Genomic DNA, 18508 nt, shown 5'->3' on the forward strand with positions numbered 1-18508 from the left:
TTTAAATACTTACTTTGATCTGTGTTAAATGACTGTGATGGAATTAAGAATTTTGTCATTTAGTTTCAGAGTGGGTCGGCTCCTGGGGTCTTCTTGATAACTCCTCAGGAGACCCAAAGCATTTTATTTTATTTAAGAATTTGTTTAAGAATAATAAAATTTGTTCTACATGCTGAGGATTTTTCCCTGTAGCTATTGCCCTAAGCTTCTGCAAAAATCTATATTCTGTATGTCTCCATCCTTAAAATACATTTATCCATGTTCTCCCTTTAATGGCTCTACCATAGTGCTTGTTTAGGCCAAGTTTTAATGTTTTCTGCTACCACCAGTCTTGCATCTTGTTTTTGCATTTGTGTTTGTTCTACTAGATTATATGATCCCAGATTAGAAGCTGGGTGTTGGGTATTTGAGAGTTTATTCTGTTTTCTCTACTTAGGGGTATGTTTGAAAATTTCCCTAATACAAAGTTGTTGTTTTAGAAAGTCTTACATATGCCAAGAACACAACATATATAATGCTCTCCTTTATGACTACTTATCCATAATATGGTAAACACTACTGTTCACTGAGTCCTATCAGGCATTGTGCTAAGTATGCACTTCATACATTTGCACATTTGATCCACAGAACAACTTTCATAGGTAATATTATCCCTGTTTTACAAATGAAAACAAGCTCAGAGAGGTGCCATCACCTTGTTACTCAGTGCTGAGCTTGTTGTAGTGCCAAGGATGTGAATTTCAGATGACTTGTGTTCTAAATGCCTTCCGTGCTAACCATTAGAACTGAAGAGACATTTCTTCACATTTCCATGTCTGTAAAGAGTATGCACAAAATTTCCTGTTCTTAAAGTGACTTGTGATTTGGAATATTCAAATGTCTCACCTGTTTACTTCCATAATGTCTTCCCTGTGTTCAGGCACCAATTCTGCATTTCTTCGAGTGGTAAGATGTCGATCCTTAGCTGAAGAATATGGCTTGGATACAATTAACAAGGATGAAATAAGTAAGTATAATAACCTTTTGATGCTATGTTATTTTAATTTTAGAGATATAAATATTTTGTATATAATAGTGAGTACATGGTGATAATATACAGGATAATATAAATATTATACTCTAAATTTTATTCTATAAACCAAGAAGTAGTCCTACTTCTAAGTAGTTATAATTGCAAATTATGAAACTTAATATGTACATAAAATCATGTTTAGGTTACTGAATAAGTCATGTGATACGAAGATGACATAAAGTCAGAACGTTACTACATTAATAGAGATTATGTGACTATAATTGATTGTCCATAAGACCATTGGGTTTCATTTTAACATATCTGCCTTTGTTTTACTGTTATTTATCATTTTCTATTTTATTGTCACAAAATATTTAAATTTTGTAATAGAATTGCCTTGTATCCTGAAACTTGAGCATATAGTAAATGCAGTTCTGCATTGTTTTTATGTAATGAATTATCCACACTATACTGAAATTTTTTTTTTCCTTTCAGTTTCTAGCATGGACAATCCCGATAATGAGATAGTATTATACTTAATGTTACGGGCTATTGATAGATTTCATAAACAACACGGTAGATATCCAGGTAAGAATAGCAGTCGCATTATCATCTACAATAAAGTCTTGAATAAATACTTAAATTGAATTAATTCTTGAAGTTTCTTGGGTGTTTACAGTAGTGGTGCTTGAATTTTACATCATAAACAATTTACACCTAGTTCATCTCAGTGAGGAAATACCATTTGTTTTTTAAGTATTTGCAGATGGTGTTTGATTCTAAACTATTACAGGGGAATGTTGGTTGAGTGCATATAGAATAAAACTATTTTTTTCTGTCAGTTTCCATAGTTTACTTCTAAGACTCAGAATGAGTTTAATTTAGTGGAATGAGAAAGCCATAAAAAGTATGCTAATGACTTGAATTTTGTCTGTAAATGTAATAATTGGAGAATTGGTATAAACACAAAGATCGTCAGTTGACCAGAATATTTTTATTAAGATGATAATTTTAGGGGCGCCTGGGTGGCTCAGTCAGTAAAGCGACTGACTTTGGCTTAGGTCATGATCTCATGGTTTGTGGGTTTGAGCCCCACATCAGGGTCCGTGCTGACAGTGCAGAGCCTGCTTGGGGTTCTCTCTTTGCCACTCCCTCCACCCCCCCCCCCCCCCCCGCCGCCGTGGTCCCTCCTCCACATACACTCTCTCTGTAAATAAATAAATAAACTTCAAAGAAAAAAGATGATAAGGGCACCTGGGTGGCTCAGTCAGTTGAACATTAGACTCTTGATTTTGGCTCAGGTCATGATCTCAAGGTTCTTGAGATCGAGCCCCATGTTGGGCCCTGAGTTAACAGCACGGGGCCTGCTTGAGATTCTCTCTCTCCCTCTCTCTGCCCCTTCTCTGCTCTTGCTCACAGGCTTTCTCTGAAAATAAATAAAAATTAAAAACAAACAAAAAGATGAAAATTTTAATTGTGCCAGTTTACTGCATAGCAGCACATTCTAGGAATATCATAAAATCTGTTGCCCCAAATGTCTGAGTTACAGTCTTAATGAGCAAGCTTACCAAAAGAAAGAAAAGGAATAAACACCGAATATGTATTAATGTGTATTGTTTGATTAGCTTGTATTTTTGGTTTATTGCATAACAAATCATCCCCAAACATAGTTAAAACAGTAAATTATTATCTTGTGATTTTGTGGATTGGCTGGGCTCAGTTAGGCAGTTCTCACTGGGGAGAGGGGAACTCATGGAGTTGCATGATGCCTGGGGCTGGAGTCATTCTGAAGGTTTCACTGAGCTGGACATCCAAGATGACATTTTCACTCATTGACTGGCACTTTAGTTGGGATAGTTGGAACTGCTTGGGGGCTAGTCAGGTATCTCTCCATGGCTAACTGGGGATTCCTTTTAGCATAGTATTCCTAGGGTAGACTGTTTACATGGTGGCTTGCTTCCCCAAAGTTAACATTCCAAAAGATCCAGGTGGAAAGTAAAAGGTATTTTAGGAGTTAGCCTCAGAAGCCTTAGAACACGGCATCACTTACATCATGTTCTGTTGGCTTCACAGGGCCAGTTTAGATTAACAGTGGGATGGGACTACATGAGGGCACAAAGGAGCATTCATTGGGGAGCCATCTTGGGAGACTAGCTACCACATAAAGCACAGGCTTCCAAGCTCTGTCACTTACTGTCTCTTGACCTTGGTGAATCACTATTTCCCTCCAAATCTCAGTTCTCTCATTTATGGAATAATGATAATAGTATTTACCAGTTTGTAAAGGTTATATAGGTAATGTATGAAAATCACTTAATACTATGTGGCACCTTGTAAGTATTTAGTAAAGGGTTGGTGTTATCATGAGGAAGAGTAGTGATAGTTTTTAAACTAGAGGAGCCAAAAAATACTGATATTTAAAAATTTTTTTAATGTTTATTTTTGAGAGAGAAGTAGAGTGTGAGCAGGGGAGGGGCAGAGAGAGATGGAGACAGAATCCAAAGCAGGCTCCAGGCTCTTAGCTGCCAGCACAGAGCCTAACTCAGGGCTTGAACCCATGAGCCAGGAGATCATGACCTGAGCCGAAGTTAAAACGTTCAACTGACTAAGTTATCCAGGCACCCCCCAAAATATTGATATTTTAAAAACACTTGAATATTCAACAATTATATTTTTCCTTCCAGAAGAAATAATAATAGCTTGGAAATAATAATGTTTGGAAACATTACAGTTTAATCATAAGAACTTCCTGGGCTCATATCCCAGTTTTGCTACTTACGAGCTAAGTAACTCAGGCAAATACCTTAATCTGTCTGTGCCTCAGTTTTCTCACCTATAAACAGGGATAATGATAGTACCTATTTCATAGGAGTGTTGTAAGGATTAAATCAATTAATATAAATAGAACACTGTCCAGCATTTGTTAATTCAATAAATGCTACTTATTATTATAGCTATATGTCTTCAGTGTCATTTAATTTCCTGGAAATGGATAATAAACACCATAATATTTTTTAAACACCCTAATTTTTTATAAAGTGTGTAAATAAGACATTACTTACTTATTCATTCAATTCTTCCATCAAATAATTCGTGGACACCAACTATGTGCTGGATACTCTTCTAGATACTGGATATAGAGCAGTAAACAAAGCAGATTTGCCTAACTTGAATTTTTAATAGGTTTTAGATGGTTTCTTTGATTGTTACAGCTTTGTGATAGTAAATACTGGTCTCATGCTTTCTGTTATTTTTGTTCTTCAGTTTCATACCTTACTATATTGATTAGAACACCTCAAACTGGATTTTAAAAAGAGCCATTGGTTTTGAATTGCATATTTACTTTAATGAAAATTGATTTACATTATGTATTTGTAGGGGTTTCTAACTACCAGGTTGAAGAAGATATAGGAAAGCTGAAGTCTTGTCTCACTGGCTTCCTTCAGGAATATGGATTATCTGTAATGGTGAAAGATGATTATGTCCATGAATTGTGAGTATTTTTTAAGGCATATGAGAGATAATACCTGTCCTGTCATAAGGCTAATCTAAGTTCACGTCTCCATCCTTTTCTGTAGTTGCCGATATGGAGCTGCTGAGCCACACACCATTGCTGCGTTCTTAGGAGGTGAGTTCCACAGATGAGAAGACTGGCATCTGTGGTTACACAGTACAATTATGAACTTTGTTTTTATAGCTATTTTAACTAGGGAAGTCAGTGAAGCAGGATGTTCTGTTTAGTTTATTTCACTGGTCTTTCTGCTTTGCAACTCTCCCACCGCTGTCCATCTTAAAGTGAAGAGTCATTAATTTTTCTAAAGCATAGCTCTGATCATATCTCTCAATTAACCTTCTGCCCTGCCAGTAAACACATACATACTACAATGGTCTTCAGAAAACAAGTCCAGAGTCCCTTATTTAACATTAAAAATACACTGTGTTCTGATTCCACTCAGCCTTTCTGCCCTTGGTTTTTTCAAGTGACTTCCTTTTCCCCCAGACATGCCTTTGATTTCCTGTTCCTTCAATCCTTAACTTTCAGGGCCATTTGCCTTAAATCTCCTTATTTCTGGCATGTCTAAAATCTTGCTGTTCTTCAAGGCCCAACTGAAAATTACCATCTCTGGGGCACCTGGGTGGTTCAGTTGGTTAAGCATCCAACTCTTGGTTTTGGCTCAGGTCATGATCTCACGATTCGTGGGTTCGAGCCCTGCATCGGGCTCTGAGCTGACAGAGTGGAGTCAGCTTGGGATTCTCTCTTTCCCTGCCCCTTCCCCACTTTATCTCCCTCTCTCTCTCTCTCTCTCTCTCTCTCTCTCTCTCTCTCTCAAATAAATAAATACTTTTTAAATGAAAATTACCACTCTTTCATAAAAACTTTGGAAGTTGAAGAGTGCCTGGGTGGCTCAGTCAGTTAAGTGTCTGACTCTTGGTTTTGGCTCCAGTCATGATCTTACAGTTTGTGGGTTCAAGCCCTGCATCAGGCTCTGTGCTGACAGCAAGGAGCCTGGTGGGGGTTCTTTCTCTTCCTCTCTCCCTGCCCTTCCTCCACTTGCTCTCTCTGTCTCTCTCTCAAAATAAATAAATAAACTTTAGAACAAAAAACAAAAAACTTTGGAAGCTGGAAGTCCAAGGTCAGGGCCAGCACGGTTGGTTTCTAGGAAGCCTGTCCAGGGCTTGTAGGCTGCTATCATCTTGCTGTGTGCCATAACCTTTTTGTGCAGGGAGGGGAGAGGACAGATGGGACACAGCTCTTGGGGATCTCTTCTTATATGGGCACTAAACCCTTTGTGAGGACCCCAGCCCCTGACCTCATCTAACCCTGTTTACTTCCCAAAGACCTCCAGTATCCTCTTCACCTCCAAATATTATCACATTGGGTATTACAGGTTTAACATGAATTTTGAGGACATTCAGTCCCTAACATGTGTGTTTTGTATTCTGCACAACACCATTATATTCCCTCACTTCTTTCAGGTCTTTGTTTAAATGTTACTTTCGTTGCATGAGGCCATTCCTGACTCTTCAATTTAAAACTGAGTCCCTGTTCTTCCACTCATATGTATCCCTCTTCCTTGCTTTTTCTCCTTAGTCTTTAGGGTCATTTCTATACATTTGTATACATTTTACTAATTTGCAAATTATCTTTCCCTTACTAGTTAAAAGTAAGATCCACGAAGGCAAGGGTTTTTGTCTTTTGTTCTTTATTCCTAGCGCCTAGAAGAGGATTTGGTATGTAATAGAGTCTCATATTTTATTGAATCAATGAATGTGAATATTATAAAAGATGAAGAATTTTTTTGTTGGTAGTTTTTTGTTTTTTCTATTGTTTTCTTTGAGTAATTGCTCAAAACTCACTACTGTATAAGTCTATTACTGAGTATAATATGGCAACCTGGCAGTATTTAATGTGGATCGTTTCCAAATTATAGATGTATTTAGAACAAATATACCTTTACCCCTGTTTTATTATAAAAGTAAAATATGCACAAGGTAAAATTCAAATGCAACAGAAGGGTGGTCTGGGTGGTCTTTGAGAATCTTTTCTGTCTATATGTATTTTTTTAAAAAGTACAATCAACCATACTACTGTTTTGACTTTTTTACATAGTATATCTTGCCACCACAATTAAAAATAATTCATTCTTTTAATCTGTGGCATAATATCCCAACGTGTGAATGTATAGGACAGATTTTTATTTCCTTTAATAACATAGTTATAAAAAATTGTAGTCCTTGATTTTGATGTGACTTAGTAAGCTTTGTTTTGGCTTATTTTTAAAAAATTTTTTTTTAACATTTATTTATTTTTGAGACAGAGAGAGAGAGAGATGAACAGGGGAGGGTCAGAGGAAGAGGGAGACACAGAATCTGAAACAGGCTCCAGGCTCTGAGCTGTCAGCACAGGGCCCGACGCGGGGCACGAACCCACGGACCGCGAGATCATGACCTGAGCTGAAGTCGGACGCTTAACCGACTGAGCTACCCAGGCGCTCCTGTTTGGCTTATTTTTAAACATCTTTCTTTTTGGAACAGAAAGGTCTTCTTTACATAATTGAATATTTTTATATAACTTGAAATTTACCTTTTTCAAAGATTTGCTCTTCTCCTTTTTCCTTGCAGGAGCTGCTGCTCAGGAGGTTATCAAAATAATCACCAAACAGTTTGTAATTTTTAATAATACTTACATCTATAGTGGCATGTCACAAACTTCAGCAACTTTCCAGTTGTAGAATAAGCACCCTATGTCGTGTGTCAGTGATTTAAACTGTAATGGCCTTAAGGTTGTGCTCTAGTCTGTAAAATTCTGCTGAGGGAGAAGTGTTAAATTGTTTCCTTAATAAACATTGTTCTCATTTGTAATAATGTTGTCTTGTTCTCTGTCGGGGAGGGGAAAGGAAGCAGTCATTTTCTGGGAGAATAAAAGTTACCCATTTCTAATTGAGTTCATTATTTCTGGCTTGGTAATTAGTTACTTATAAAAATCTCTTGTGTTTCATTAGAAACAGCTTTACGTGTATTTTTTCTTACAGTCTTAATTAAATAATGAATTTATCCCATGTGTAGATTTTAGCAAAGGACATCTTCCAACCATGACTACCAGAAAAGGCAAATATTTCAGATGTATAGTTTTATCAGAAAACAAAGACAAGAAGATTGGGAGAGAGGACTGAGGGCCAGGCGTGGGGCTCGGAGGGCCCCTTAACCCATGCTGTGCCCTGCTGCCACAGTCTCTGACCTGGTCTCATGGACCTGGAGCCGGCTCTCCTAACTCCTTGTGGCAAAAGCCCCTCTGAGCAAAGAAAAGCCCTAAAAACCCGGAGCGATGAGCTCAGAAGATTTCCCCTCCACGTTGTGACTTTCCACCACTCGTGGACACTGTATTCGTACTCTTGCTACCCATGACCCGCCCTGGGGACTTTGGGGAGCGTCTGTCTGTGGGGAGACACCGCGTGTGGGCAGGCGAGAGCAGCCGGAAGTCCCAGTTCCGCCCAGCGGAAGTATGCCTGGCCTGGTGGGCGGGAAACAGAGTGGAGCGTCTTGTTTGTAGGCGGGCTTCGAGGGAGGAAGCACGGAAACGGCACGCCGAGACTTGACGGTAAAGGTCACGGCTTCCACTCCCCGCGCGTGCGGGCCCTGCCCTGCCCCCGCCCCGGAATCTGTCAGTGGTCTCCTGTGGAAGGTAGACTGCAGCCAGTAGGCTCCTGTCGGCCCTCACAGCGGCTAGGATGAGGGATGCCTCCCTATTCCCTTCCTAACCCGTTGAGGGGATTGAACTGGCCGGAAGGGGCCTTCCTCAGGAAGCGGCCGACCCCGGCCGCAGCCCCCACAGCAGCTCATGGGAAAAAGAGAATTGCCACGTACCATTTGGTCAGGCCTCTGGAGCCCGGCAGTTTCCGACCCTGATTGTACTTGAGAATCCACAGGCCTCTCGCCAGATGATTCTGGTGTATCGGAGGGGTGGGAACCACTGGGGAGGCCCTTTCTCAGACCGTGGGCCGGACTGCGTGGGCCACAGCACTTGGGCGGCGCGCCCGCTGCTCAGGAGTCGTGGGTGGCGGGGCGGGACTCACGCCCTTAACCGGTACCCGGTCCCTGGCAGGAGTTGCAGAGTCCTGGCCTAACACGAGCCTGGGGAAGACCACTGCTCTTCCAAAGGAGTTCTCCCAGCTCTTTAGGTGAGCCAGGCCTTGGTGTTAATGAGTGCAAACTGGGAAAAGGGGTGGGGGTAGCCTTTCCTACTGGGAAAGATCGGGCATCGCCTTCCTGTGCAAACTGGGAAGAGGTGATGAGTTTTAATGCATAACGAACGGCTGCTCCAGTGTACTGAGTCTGGGAATGTGAATGCAGAGCGAGCTCCTCGTACCCTCACTCGGCTTGTTTTCTGCACCTCTTATTTCTCAAGCTAAACTGTAACATCAAATTTTTTTGCCTATTGGCCCTTTTCCCCTTGTTTCCCCTAGTTTCAGGAAAATTTCCACTGTGCGTGAGTCCAAGCTGGGCATCCACTGTCAAGAACTTAGTGATGGCATTTAGTGGTGGGATTTTCAGCCTGCCAGCCTTATACAGAAAGATTTCATTTATCGTTCTGATATTTTGGGGTAGTACTTAAATTTCAAAAAAGCTTTTCATGTTAACATTTTCTATGCCAAGTAAAAGAGTAACGTTCAGCTAGTTTTCTTGCTTAAATTTGAATTTAACAGCACTGTTTTGGGGAGTACATTGAGTTAAACCTGTAAATGGAATAGTTTCTTCTGTTACCTGGAAAAATCCTTTTTTTCCGCTTGTGAGAATACCGCAAATAATTTTGCAATCTTGCTTCTCACAATTTGCATCTTCACTAAATTACTGAAAACACTGTTTTATTGAACAGATGCTTTTGTTTGGGGGAATAGTCTATATTTCATAATTTAAAATATAGTTTTATAATTATCCCTTGAAAGTTATAACTTGCCCTTTGCTGTTGATGTTTCTAAGCACTTAGCTAGTAAATAAATGACTTGTATTAATGCTACTAGGTACTTGGAAAACTTTAATTTTTTTTTTCAAAAAAAATTTTTAATTTTTTTTTTTTTTTTGAGAGAGGGACAGAGCACGAGCAGGGAACGGGGAGAGAGAGAGAGAGAGAGGTAGACACAGAATCTGAAGCAGGCTCCAGGCTCCAAGCTGTCAGCACAGGCCTCAATGTGGGTCTCGAACTCATGAGCCATGAGATCATGACTGAAGTGGGATGCTTAACCAACTGAGCCACCCAGGAGCCCCTGGAAAGTTCCATTTTATTGTGTCATTTATTAGAAAACAGTATAAGAAAGACAAAGGGGAATAGAAGGTAATGTGTTCTGTCAGTTTCAATTTCAATACATTTAGTTTTTAAAGCTTTGTAAAAATAAAATCATATTTAAAGGCAGAATAGGTTGACTAAAACTAAAGAAATGGTCCTTATACTCCTTCACAAAGCAAAAAAACTTCCACATGTGATACATGTAGTCCATAGTCCATTTTTTTTAAGTTTTTTTTTTTTTTTTTAATTTACTCTTCCTATTCCAAATCCTAACCCATTTTCTCAAAGGTAATGCATGTTTACATATGGAAGAAGGTGTAGTAGAGGATAAGAGTGTAGGGCATGGGCTCAGATTTTCTTGGTGCTCACTCCAGCTCTGGCATTCACTAGCTGTTTGTTTGGGCAAATTGTTTATGCTCTCCTTGTCAGTCTTCATCTTTATAACTCCCTCTTAGGGTTGTTGTAAAAACTAGAAGGATAATATTTGTAAGGTTTACAGAATATAGCCTGGCCTATTATAGGACTTGAATGTTAGAAGCTTTTATTATTATAAAAATTGTGAAAAATAGAAAAAAGTGGGATAAGACACCATAGAACCACCAGCTTAAAACAAGTGTTAACATGTTGTTTTCCATGTAGTTTTATTTTATAATTTCCTCTGCATAATTGGGATCATGCTGTAGATAAAAGCTTGAGTCTTGCCATTGTTGATTAATTGTAACATAAGCATTTTTCCTTGTTATTAAACATTTCAAGTAAACATCAGTATTCTTGTAACAGTATCCTGTAAATATACTATAATGTACCCAAGCATCCTTCTTTTAATGGAATATTTAGGTTTAAAAAAATGGCAAACCTGGTATACATTTATATATTATTTTATAAAAGATTCTCACATTTACTATTAATTTTTTTATTTGGGAATTTTATTTTCATTTTGAGAGTGAGAAAAAAATAGAAAGGATAAGTAGCTATCTCTTATTTTTAGTTTTTTTTGTTGTTTTTTAAATCTACATTTTCTTTAAAAAAAATTTTTTTTTTTAACGTTTATTTATTTTTGAGACAGAGAGAGACAGAGCATGAAGGGGGGAGGGTCAGAGAGAGGGAGACATAGAATCCGAAACAGGCTCCAGGCTCTGAGCTGTCAGCACAGAGCCTGACGCGGGACTCGAACCCACGGACCGCGAGATCATGCCCTGAGCCGAAGTCGGTCGCTTAACTGACTGAGCCACCCAGGCGCCCCTAGTTTGGTTTTTTTTTAATGTTTATTTGTGAGAGACAGAAAGAGAGCATGAGTTGGGGAGGGGCAGAGAGAGAGAGAAGGAGACACAGAATCTGAAGCAGGCTCCAGGCTCTGAGCTGTCAGCACAGAGCCGGACTTGAGGTTCATATTCACTGACTGCGAGATCATGACCTGAGCCAAAGTTGGGTGCTCAACCAACTGAGCCACCCAGGTGCCCCAGTAGCTGTCTCCTTTTAACCATGTAGTGTTGGAATAAAAAAGAATTCTAGGGGCGCCTGGGTGGCGCAGTCAGTTAAGCGTCCGACTTCAGCCAGGTCACGATCTCGTGGTCCCTGAGTTCGAGCCCCGCGTCAGGCTCTGGGCTGATGGCTCAGAGCCTGGAGCCTGTTTCCGATTCTGTGTCTCCCTCTCTCTCTGCCCCTCCCCTGTTCATGCTCTGTCTCTCTCTGTCCCAAAAATAAATAAACGTTGAAAAAAAAAAAAAAAAGAATTCTAGAGTTCTGTGAGTCCTGATTCATTGCTTTAAGAAGTTAATTGGACTCTGATAGTTTTTCTAAAAAATCAGTTTAGCATGTGAAATGCCATATCAGGGTTCCCAGTTATTTTAAAAATTCTAACAAGTGGTATATAAACAAGGATTTTAGCTTAATAGTGGAATACTATGTTGAAAAAACCATGGATTCTGAGAACAAACTGAGGGTTGATGGGGGGTGGGAGGGAGAGGAGGGTGGGTGATGGGTATTGAGGAGAGCACCTTTTGGGGTGAGCACTGGGTGTTGTATGGAAACCAATTTGACAATAAATTTCATATATTGAAAAAAAATTTAAAAAAAAACCATGGATTGTTGAACAACAAAATTTTAGTATTAAGCTTAGCTTGTGTAGAGAAATGCAGTTCTAAAGTGTGTGTGTGTGTGTGTGTGTGTGTTTTAAATTTCCAATTCATGGAGTGACCAATCAGAAATGATGGGATGAAAATTTACAGGAAAGAAAAGAAAATAAGGAAGCAGAACCACAAGAGGGTCATTTAGATTCAGTCAACCAAATGTGTATATTTACTTAATAAACTATGTTGAAGGCCTGTAATACTTAAGAATGCCATATGCATTTATGTATTTTTCAAATTTAATTCTTATAACAACTTTATGAAGTAGGGATTTCCTATTTTACAGAAGAGGAAACAGCCTTAGGGAACTTAAGCACACCCAGTATCACATATTTAATAAGTTGTAGATTCAGTCCCTGCTCTTCTGTCTTCAGGAAAATTGTTTTTTCCCTACACTTTTGCATTTATAATTCTGGAATTCTCAAACATTGATTTAAATTGAGAAAATATCTTTATCTTATAGATGAAATATAAGGAAAAAGAATACAGACAAGCATGGAAAGTGAAGACACAAAGAAGATACAAGGTGAGAAATTAATGGATTATATATCTGGAATTAATTTTATAATCTATTTGTAGGATATATTGCAGATTATCTCACAGGATCCAGGAAATTAAAGAATCATTCAACAATTTACATGCATATTTATTGTGCATCTACCCTGCATGTCACACTGATTTCAGGACACTGACATTCTGATGGGAAAAGGCATGCTGATAATTAGAATACCATATGATAGCCATTTTATTTTATTTTATTTTATTTTATTTTATTTTATTTTATTTTATTTATTTTATTTTATTTTATTTTATTTTTTTCCAACGTTTTTTACTTATTTTTGGGACAGAGAGAGACAGAGCATGAATGGGGGAGGGGCAGAGAGAGAGGGAGACACAGAATCGGAAACAGGCTCCAGGCTCCGAGCCATCAGCCCAGAGCCCGACGCGGGGCACGAACCCACGGACCGCGAGATCATGACCTGGCTGAAGTCGGACGCTTAACCGATTGCGCCACCCAGGCGCCCCTGATAGCCATTTTAATAGAGACATAGACAAGAATACTGGGAATCTGAGAGAACCACCATGACAGTATGCATGGAGGTATAGATTTTAGAGTTGTCCTTTGAAAGATGGAAATTAAATCCATGGACATGGAGGAGGTTAATCAGAAATATTAAATATTAAAAAAGAAAAGGATGGGGAATGGTGTTCCTTAATGCACACCATCACATAAGGATTTGGCTGAGGAAGAGGGCCCTCAAAAAAAGACTGAGAAAAACATTTTTTTTTTTTAACGTTTGTTTATTTTTGAAAGAGAAAGAGAGATAGAGCGTGAAAGGTGAAGGAGTAGAGAGAGAAAGGGAGACACAGAATCAGAAGCTGGCTCCAGGGCTCTGAGCTGTCAGCACAGAGCCCAACACGGGCTTGAACTCACAAACTGTGAGATCATGACCTGAGCTGAAGTCAGATGCTTAACTGACTGAGCCACCCAGGCATCCCAAAACATTTATGTATTTTTTTTTAATTTTTTATATTTTAGTTAATTAAATTTTTTAAAAATATTTTTTAACTTTTATTTATTATTGAGAGACAGAGCATGAGCAGGGGAGGGTCAGAGAGAGGAGGAGACACAGAATCCAAAGCAGGTTCCAGGCTCTCAGCTGTCAGCACAGAGCCCGACGTGGGACTCGAACTCAAACTGTGAGATCATAATCTGAGCCGAAGTTGAATGCTTAACCGACTGAACCACCCAGGCACCCCTAGTTAATTAAATTTTTTTAATGTTTAATTTAGAGAGAGTGAGCACAAGTGGAAGAGGGGCAGAGAGAGAGGAATACACAAAATCCGAAGCGGGCTCCAGGTGCTGAGCTGTTAGCACAGAGCCTGACGTGGGGCTCGAACCTATGAACCATGAGATCATGACCTGAGCCAAAGTTGGACACTTAACCTACTGAACCACCCAGGCACCCCTATTTTAGTTAGTTAATATGCAGTGCAGTATTGGTTTCAGAAGTAGAATTCAGTGATTCATTACTTACATACAATACCCATTACTCATCACAAGTGCCCCACTTAATCCTCATCACGCATCCAGCCCATCTCCTATGCAACTCCCTCCATCAACCCTCAGTTCTCTATCGTTAAGTCTCTTGTGGTGTGTTTCCCTTTCTTCTCCTCCGTCCCTCATATGTTCATCTGTTTTGCTTTTTAAATTCCACATATGAGTGGAATCATATATTTGTCTTTCTCTGATTGATTTATTTTACTTAGCATAATACATTCTGTCTAGCTCCATCCAAGTTGTTACACATGACAAGATTTCTTTTTTTTTTTTTTTTGATGGTTAAGTAATGTTCCATTATATATATGCCACATCTTTTTTATCCATTTATCAGTTGATAGACATTTGGGCTCTCTCCATAGTTTGATAGCTATTGTTGAGAATGCTGCTGTAAACATTGGTGGGGTGCACATACCCCTTCAAATCTATAGTGTGAGAAAAACTTTTCAGGAAGGTGAATGGAGAGTCAGGAATGTGGAATTTTGGAAATCAGCTTTAGGAGAATACTTCCATGAGAGAGATTGCTTGAGCTATTCAGTGTCAAGTGTCCATAGATGATGACTGAATTGTCCGCTAGATTTTGTATTTAGGAGGCCATTTGTTTTATTAATAGTCAATTTAGTAGGGGTGCCTGAGTGGCTCAGTTGGTTAAGCATCCAACTCTCGGTTTTGTCTCAGGTCATGATCTCACGGTTCGTGGGTTCGAGACCCGTGTCAGGCTCTGTACTGCCAGTGTGGAGCCTGTTTGAAATTCTCTCTGTCCCCCATCCCCTCTGCCCCTTCTGTACCCCCCTCTTTCTCTCTCTCTCAAAATAAATAGATAAACTTAAAAAAAACAGTACATTTAATATATTTCAGCCAGATTGCAGTATATTGACGTTTAGGTGGGAAATAAGGATCTGGAGACATTATGAATACCTAACTCTTTTTTTTTCTTTTTTTTAAAGTTTGTTTATTTATTTTGAGAGAAAGAGAGAGAGTATGTGCAGGGGGAGGGGCAGAGAGAGAGGGAGAGAGAATTCCAAGCTGGCTCATAGAGCCTGATGTTGGGCTTGATCTCATGAACCTTGAGATCATGATCTGAGCTAAAATTTAGTGTTTTTTGCCCAACCGACTGAGCCACCCAGGTGCCCCAATACCTAACTCATCTTAAAAGCTTGACTGAAGAGAGGTGCCTGGGTGGCTCAGTTGGTTAAATATCCAACTCTTGATTTTGGCTCAGGTCATGATCTTATGGTTCGATTCATAGGATCGAGCCCCATATCAAGCTCTGCGCTGTTAGCACAGAGTCTGCTTGGGCCTCTCTTCCTGTCTTGCTGCCCCTCTTCCCACCCCTCAAAATAAATGAATAAACATTAAAAGAAAAACAACCAAAGTATACAATTCAGTTATTTTAAATGTATTCACACTGTTGTGCAACCATCACCACAATCAATTTTAGAACATTTTTATCACCCCCAAAGAAACCCTATGCCCTTTAGCAATCACACCCCCCTCCCAACTGTAGGCAATCACTAATCTATTTTCTGTCTCTGGACTTGCCTATTCTGGACATATAAATTGAATCATAGAATATGTGGGCTTTTGTGACTGGCTTCCTTCACTTAGTGTAATATTTTCTTTTTTTTTTTTTAATTTTTTTTTAACGTTTATTTATTTTTGAGACAGAGAGAGACAGGGCATGAACGGGGGAGGGTCAGAGAGAGAGGGAGACACAGAATCTGAAACAGGCTCCAGGCTCTGAGCAGTCAGCACAGAGCCCGACGCGGGGCTCAAAGTCACAGACAGTGAGATCGTGACCTGAGCCGAAGTCGGATGCTTAACCAACTGAGCCACCCAGGCGCCCCTTAGTGTAATATTTTCAAGAATTATTCAAGTTGTACCAGTATCTTCATTCCTTTTTATTGCCAAATAATATTTCATTGAATAGATATATTTTGTTTATCCATTTAAGAGTTGGTGGAAATTTGGGTTTCCACTGTTTGGCAGTTACAAGTAATGCTGCTATGAATGTTCATGTGTAAGTTTTTGTGTGCCATAGGTTTTCATTTCTCTTGGGTATATATTTGGTAGTAGAATTGCTGAGTCTATGGTAAATTTATGTTTAGCCTTTTGAGGAATTGCCAGACTTTTTGCCAAAGTGGCTGTACCATTTTATATTCCTGCAGCAATGTCTAAGGGCCCCAATTTCTTCAGATCCTTGGTCAACACTTGACATAATCTGTCTTTTCGATTGTAGCCATCCTAGTGGGTGTGAAGTGGTTTCTAATTGTGGTTCTGGTTTGTATTTCCTTAATGACTAATGCTGTTGAGCATCTTTTCATATACTTAATTGACCATTTGTGTATCTTTTTTGGAGAAATGTCCATTCTTTGCTTTTTAATTGGATTATCTTTTTATTATTGAGGTTTTAGAGTTCTTTATATGTTATGAACACAAGCCCCTTATCAGATACCTTATTTATAGGTATATTCTTCCCTTCCTTATATGTGAATTATCTTTTCACATTCTTAATGATATCTTTTGAAGCTCAAAAAATTTCAATTTTAAGTCCAATTTATCCAGTTTTCTTTTATTGCTTGTGCTTTTGTATTGTATATTCTTGAGTTTTTGTTTATTTTCTTCAGGAATTATTGAAGAAACTAGGTTTCATAGCCTGGGGAAGATAAAACTTGAATTGTAGATGTCATTAGGTGCTTTGGGAAGGGAGGGATTATAATAGAAAGTATCAAAATATGAGAGGGGAGTATAGGAGAGAATAGAGGAATACATAAAGAAGTTTCTTGTTTTCTTCAGTTGTGCCTAGAATTGAAAATCACTATGCTCCATCAAAAATCCTGTTTGGCATGTTGTTGCTGATGAGAGGTTTATTGATAACCCATACAGGCAAGCTAACCTTTTTACAGTTTCTATTAATGTAGAATAAGATCAATAAATGATTGCTGTTGCTTCAAGACAACTTAGTGATAACCTTTGTATTATGGTTTTTCACTAACAAATTGGGTCATGAATTATTTCATTAAACCAAATTGTCAGTTGAATTTCCTTTAAGAGGAAGACTAAATATTGACAATAAATCTAAGTTTCTTTTAGTGTGTTCCTCTGTACTTCTGTCCTGTCTTCATTCTTTATCTTTGAAAGCTTTATTTTTTTTTGAAAAAAATTTTTCTATTAAAATTTTATTTAATGTTTTTATTTTACTTAGAGAGCACGTGAGCGAGCATGAGCGGGGGAGGGGCAAAGAGAGAGGGAGACACAGAATCTGAAGCAGGCTCTAGGTTCTGAGCTGTCAGCACAGAGCCCGACCCGGGGCTTGAACCCATGAACCGTGAGATCATGACCTGAGCCAAAGTTGGACACTTAACCAACTTGAGCTACCCAGGTGCCCCTATCTTTGAGAACTTTAAATGTTAATTCAAGCATTATGTCAAAATCTACATACAACTTAAAATCCTTAAAACCAAGAGAAGAAATTGTTTAAAGGGTATGGTAAAAAATTTTATGGGAAAATGATTATCTTTCATTTTTAGTTGCAAATAAATATTTCAAGTTTATATTTTGATAAGTCACACACACACACACACACACACACTCACATACACACACACATATCCATGCAAACAGTAGCAACAATCAGGATAGGGAATATAGCCTCATGCACCTTTATAATACTTCTTTTCATCCCTTCCTTGACCCACTTTCCCCAAACGACCACTGATCTGCCTTCTGTTACTATAGAGTAGTTTAATTTTTTTTTCAGTACATGGAATAATACAGTACATATTCTTCGTGTGTGGTTTCTTTCCCTCAGAGTAATTATTTTGAGATTCATCCATGTTGTTGTGTATATCAGTAGTTAATTCCTTTTTATTGCTAAGTTGTATTCCATTTTATGGTCATTTGTTTATCCATTCATCTGTTGATGGACATTTCAGTTGTTTTCAGTTTTTGGCTATTACATACAATGCTGCCATGAACATTTGTGTACAAGTCTTTGTATGGACACATAACCTGCTTTCCTTTTGGGTAAATTCTTAGGAGTGAAATGGCTGGATCAAATGGTAGGTGTATGTTTAACAATTTATGAAACTGCTGAACTTTCAAAGTGGCTGTACCATTTTATGTATCCACCAGCAATATATGAGAGTTCCACTTCTTTTGCATCCTTGCCAAATATTGCATCCTTGAGCCCTGCTTTGGGCTCTGTGCTGACAGCTCGGAGCCTGGAACCTGCTTCAGTTTCTGTGTTCTCCTTTCTGTCTGCCCCTCCCCTGCTTGTGCTCTGTCTCTCTCTTTTTCTCTCTCTCTCTCTCTCTCCCCCCCAGAAATAAATACATTAATTTTTTTTAAAAGGAAAATACTGCTAAGAGAATGAAGTTTTAAATTTTGATGAAATACAATTTATTCATTATTTTTCTACAGATTGTATTAATAATACTGTGTCTAAGAAATTTTCATGTAAGCCCAAGTAGCAAAGTTTTTCTCCTGTGTTAACTTTTAAAAGTTTTATAGTTCCATATTTT

The 18508-nt window shown here is 38.7% G+C and overlaps 2 protein-coding genes across 14 annotated transcripts in view; both read left to right on the forward strand.

Annotated features, from left to right (window-relative positions):
- NAE1 (NEDD8 activating enzyme E1 subunit 1) overlaps window positions 1–7378 on the forward strand; it is a 56183-nt gene extending 48805 nt beyond the window's left edge. For all 5 annotated transcript variants that reach the window (XM_053210154.1, XM_027075924.2, XM_015068039.3 and 2 more), the window contains 5 exons: window positions 920–1006; window positions 1508–1600; window positions 4391–4505; window positions 4591–4640; window positions 7136–7378. In XM_053210154.1, coding sequence (XP_053066129.1) covers window positions 920–1006; window positions 1508–1600; window positions 4391–4505; window positions 4591–4640; window positions 7136–7245 — 455 coding nt within the window. In that variant the 3' untranslated portion in view covers window positions 7246–7378. The remainder of the gene's footprint in view (window positions 1–919; window positions 1007–1507; window positions 1601–4390; window positions 4506–4590; window positions 4641–7135) is intronic.
- Window positions 7379–8045: 667 nt separating this feature from the next.
- TERB1 (telomere repeat binding bouquet formation protein 1) overlaps window positions 8046–18508 on the forward strand; it is a 45260-nt gene continuing 34797 nt past the window's right edge. For 4 of the 9 annotated variants that reach the window (XM_053210143.1, XM_053210148.1, XM_053210149.1 and 1 more), the window contains exons 1-2: window positions 8134–8691; window positions 12387–12449. In XM_053210143.1, the coding sequence (XP_053066118.1) occupies window positions 12419–12449 (31 nt within the window). In that variant the 5' untranslated portion in view covers window positions 8134–8691; window positions 12387–12418. Of the gene's footprint in view, window positions 8112–8132; window positions 8692–12386; window positions 12450–18508 lie in introns of those variants that run through there. The other 5 variants (XM_027075920.2, XM_053210145.1, XM_053210146.1 and 2 more) reach the window with 3 other exon arrangements.

This window comes from Acinonyx jubatus, chromosome E2, assembly GCF_027475565.1.
Source record: "Acinonyx jubatus isolate Ajub_Pintada_27869175 chromosome E2, VMU_Ajub_asm_v1.0, whole genome shotgun sequence".
Taxonomy (NCBI): domain Eukaryota; kingdom Metazoa; phylum Chordata; class Mammalia; order Carnivora; family Felidae; genus Acinonyx; species Acinonyx jubatus.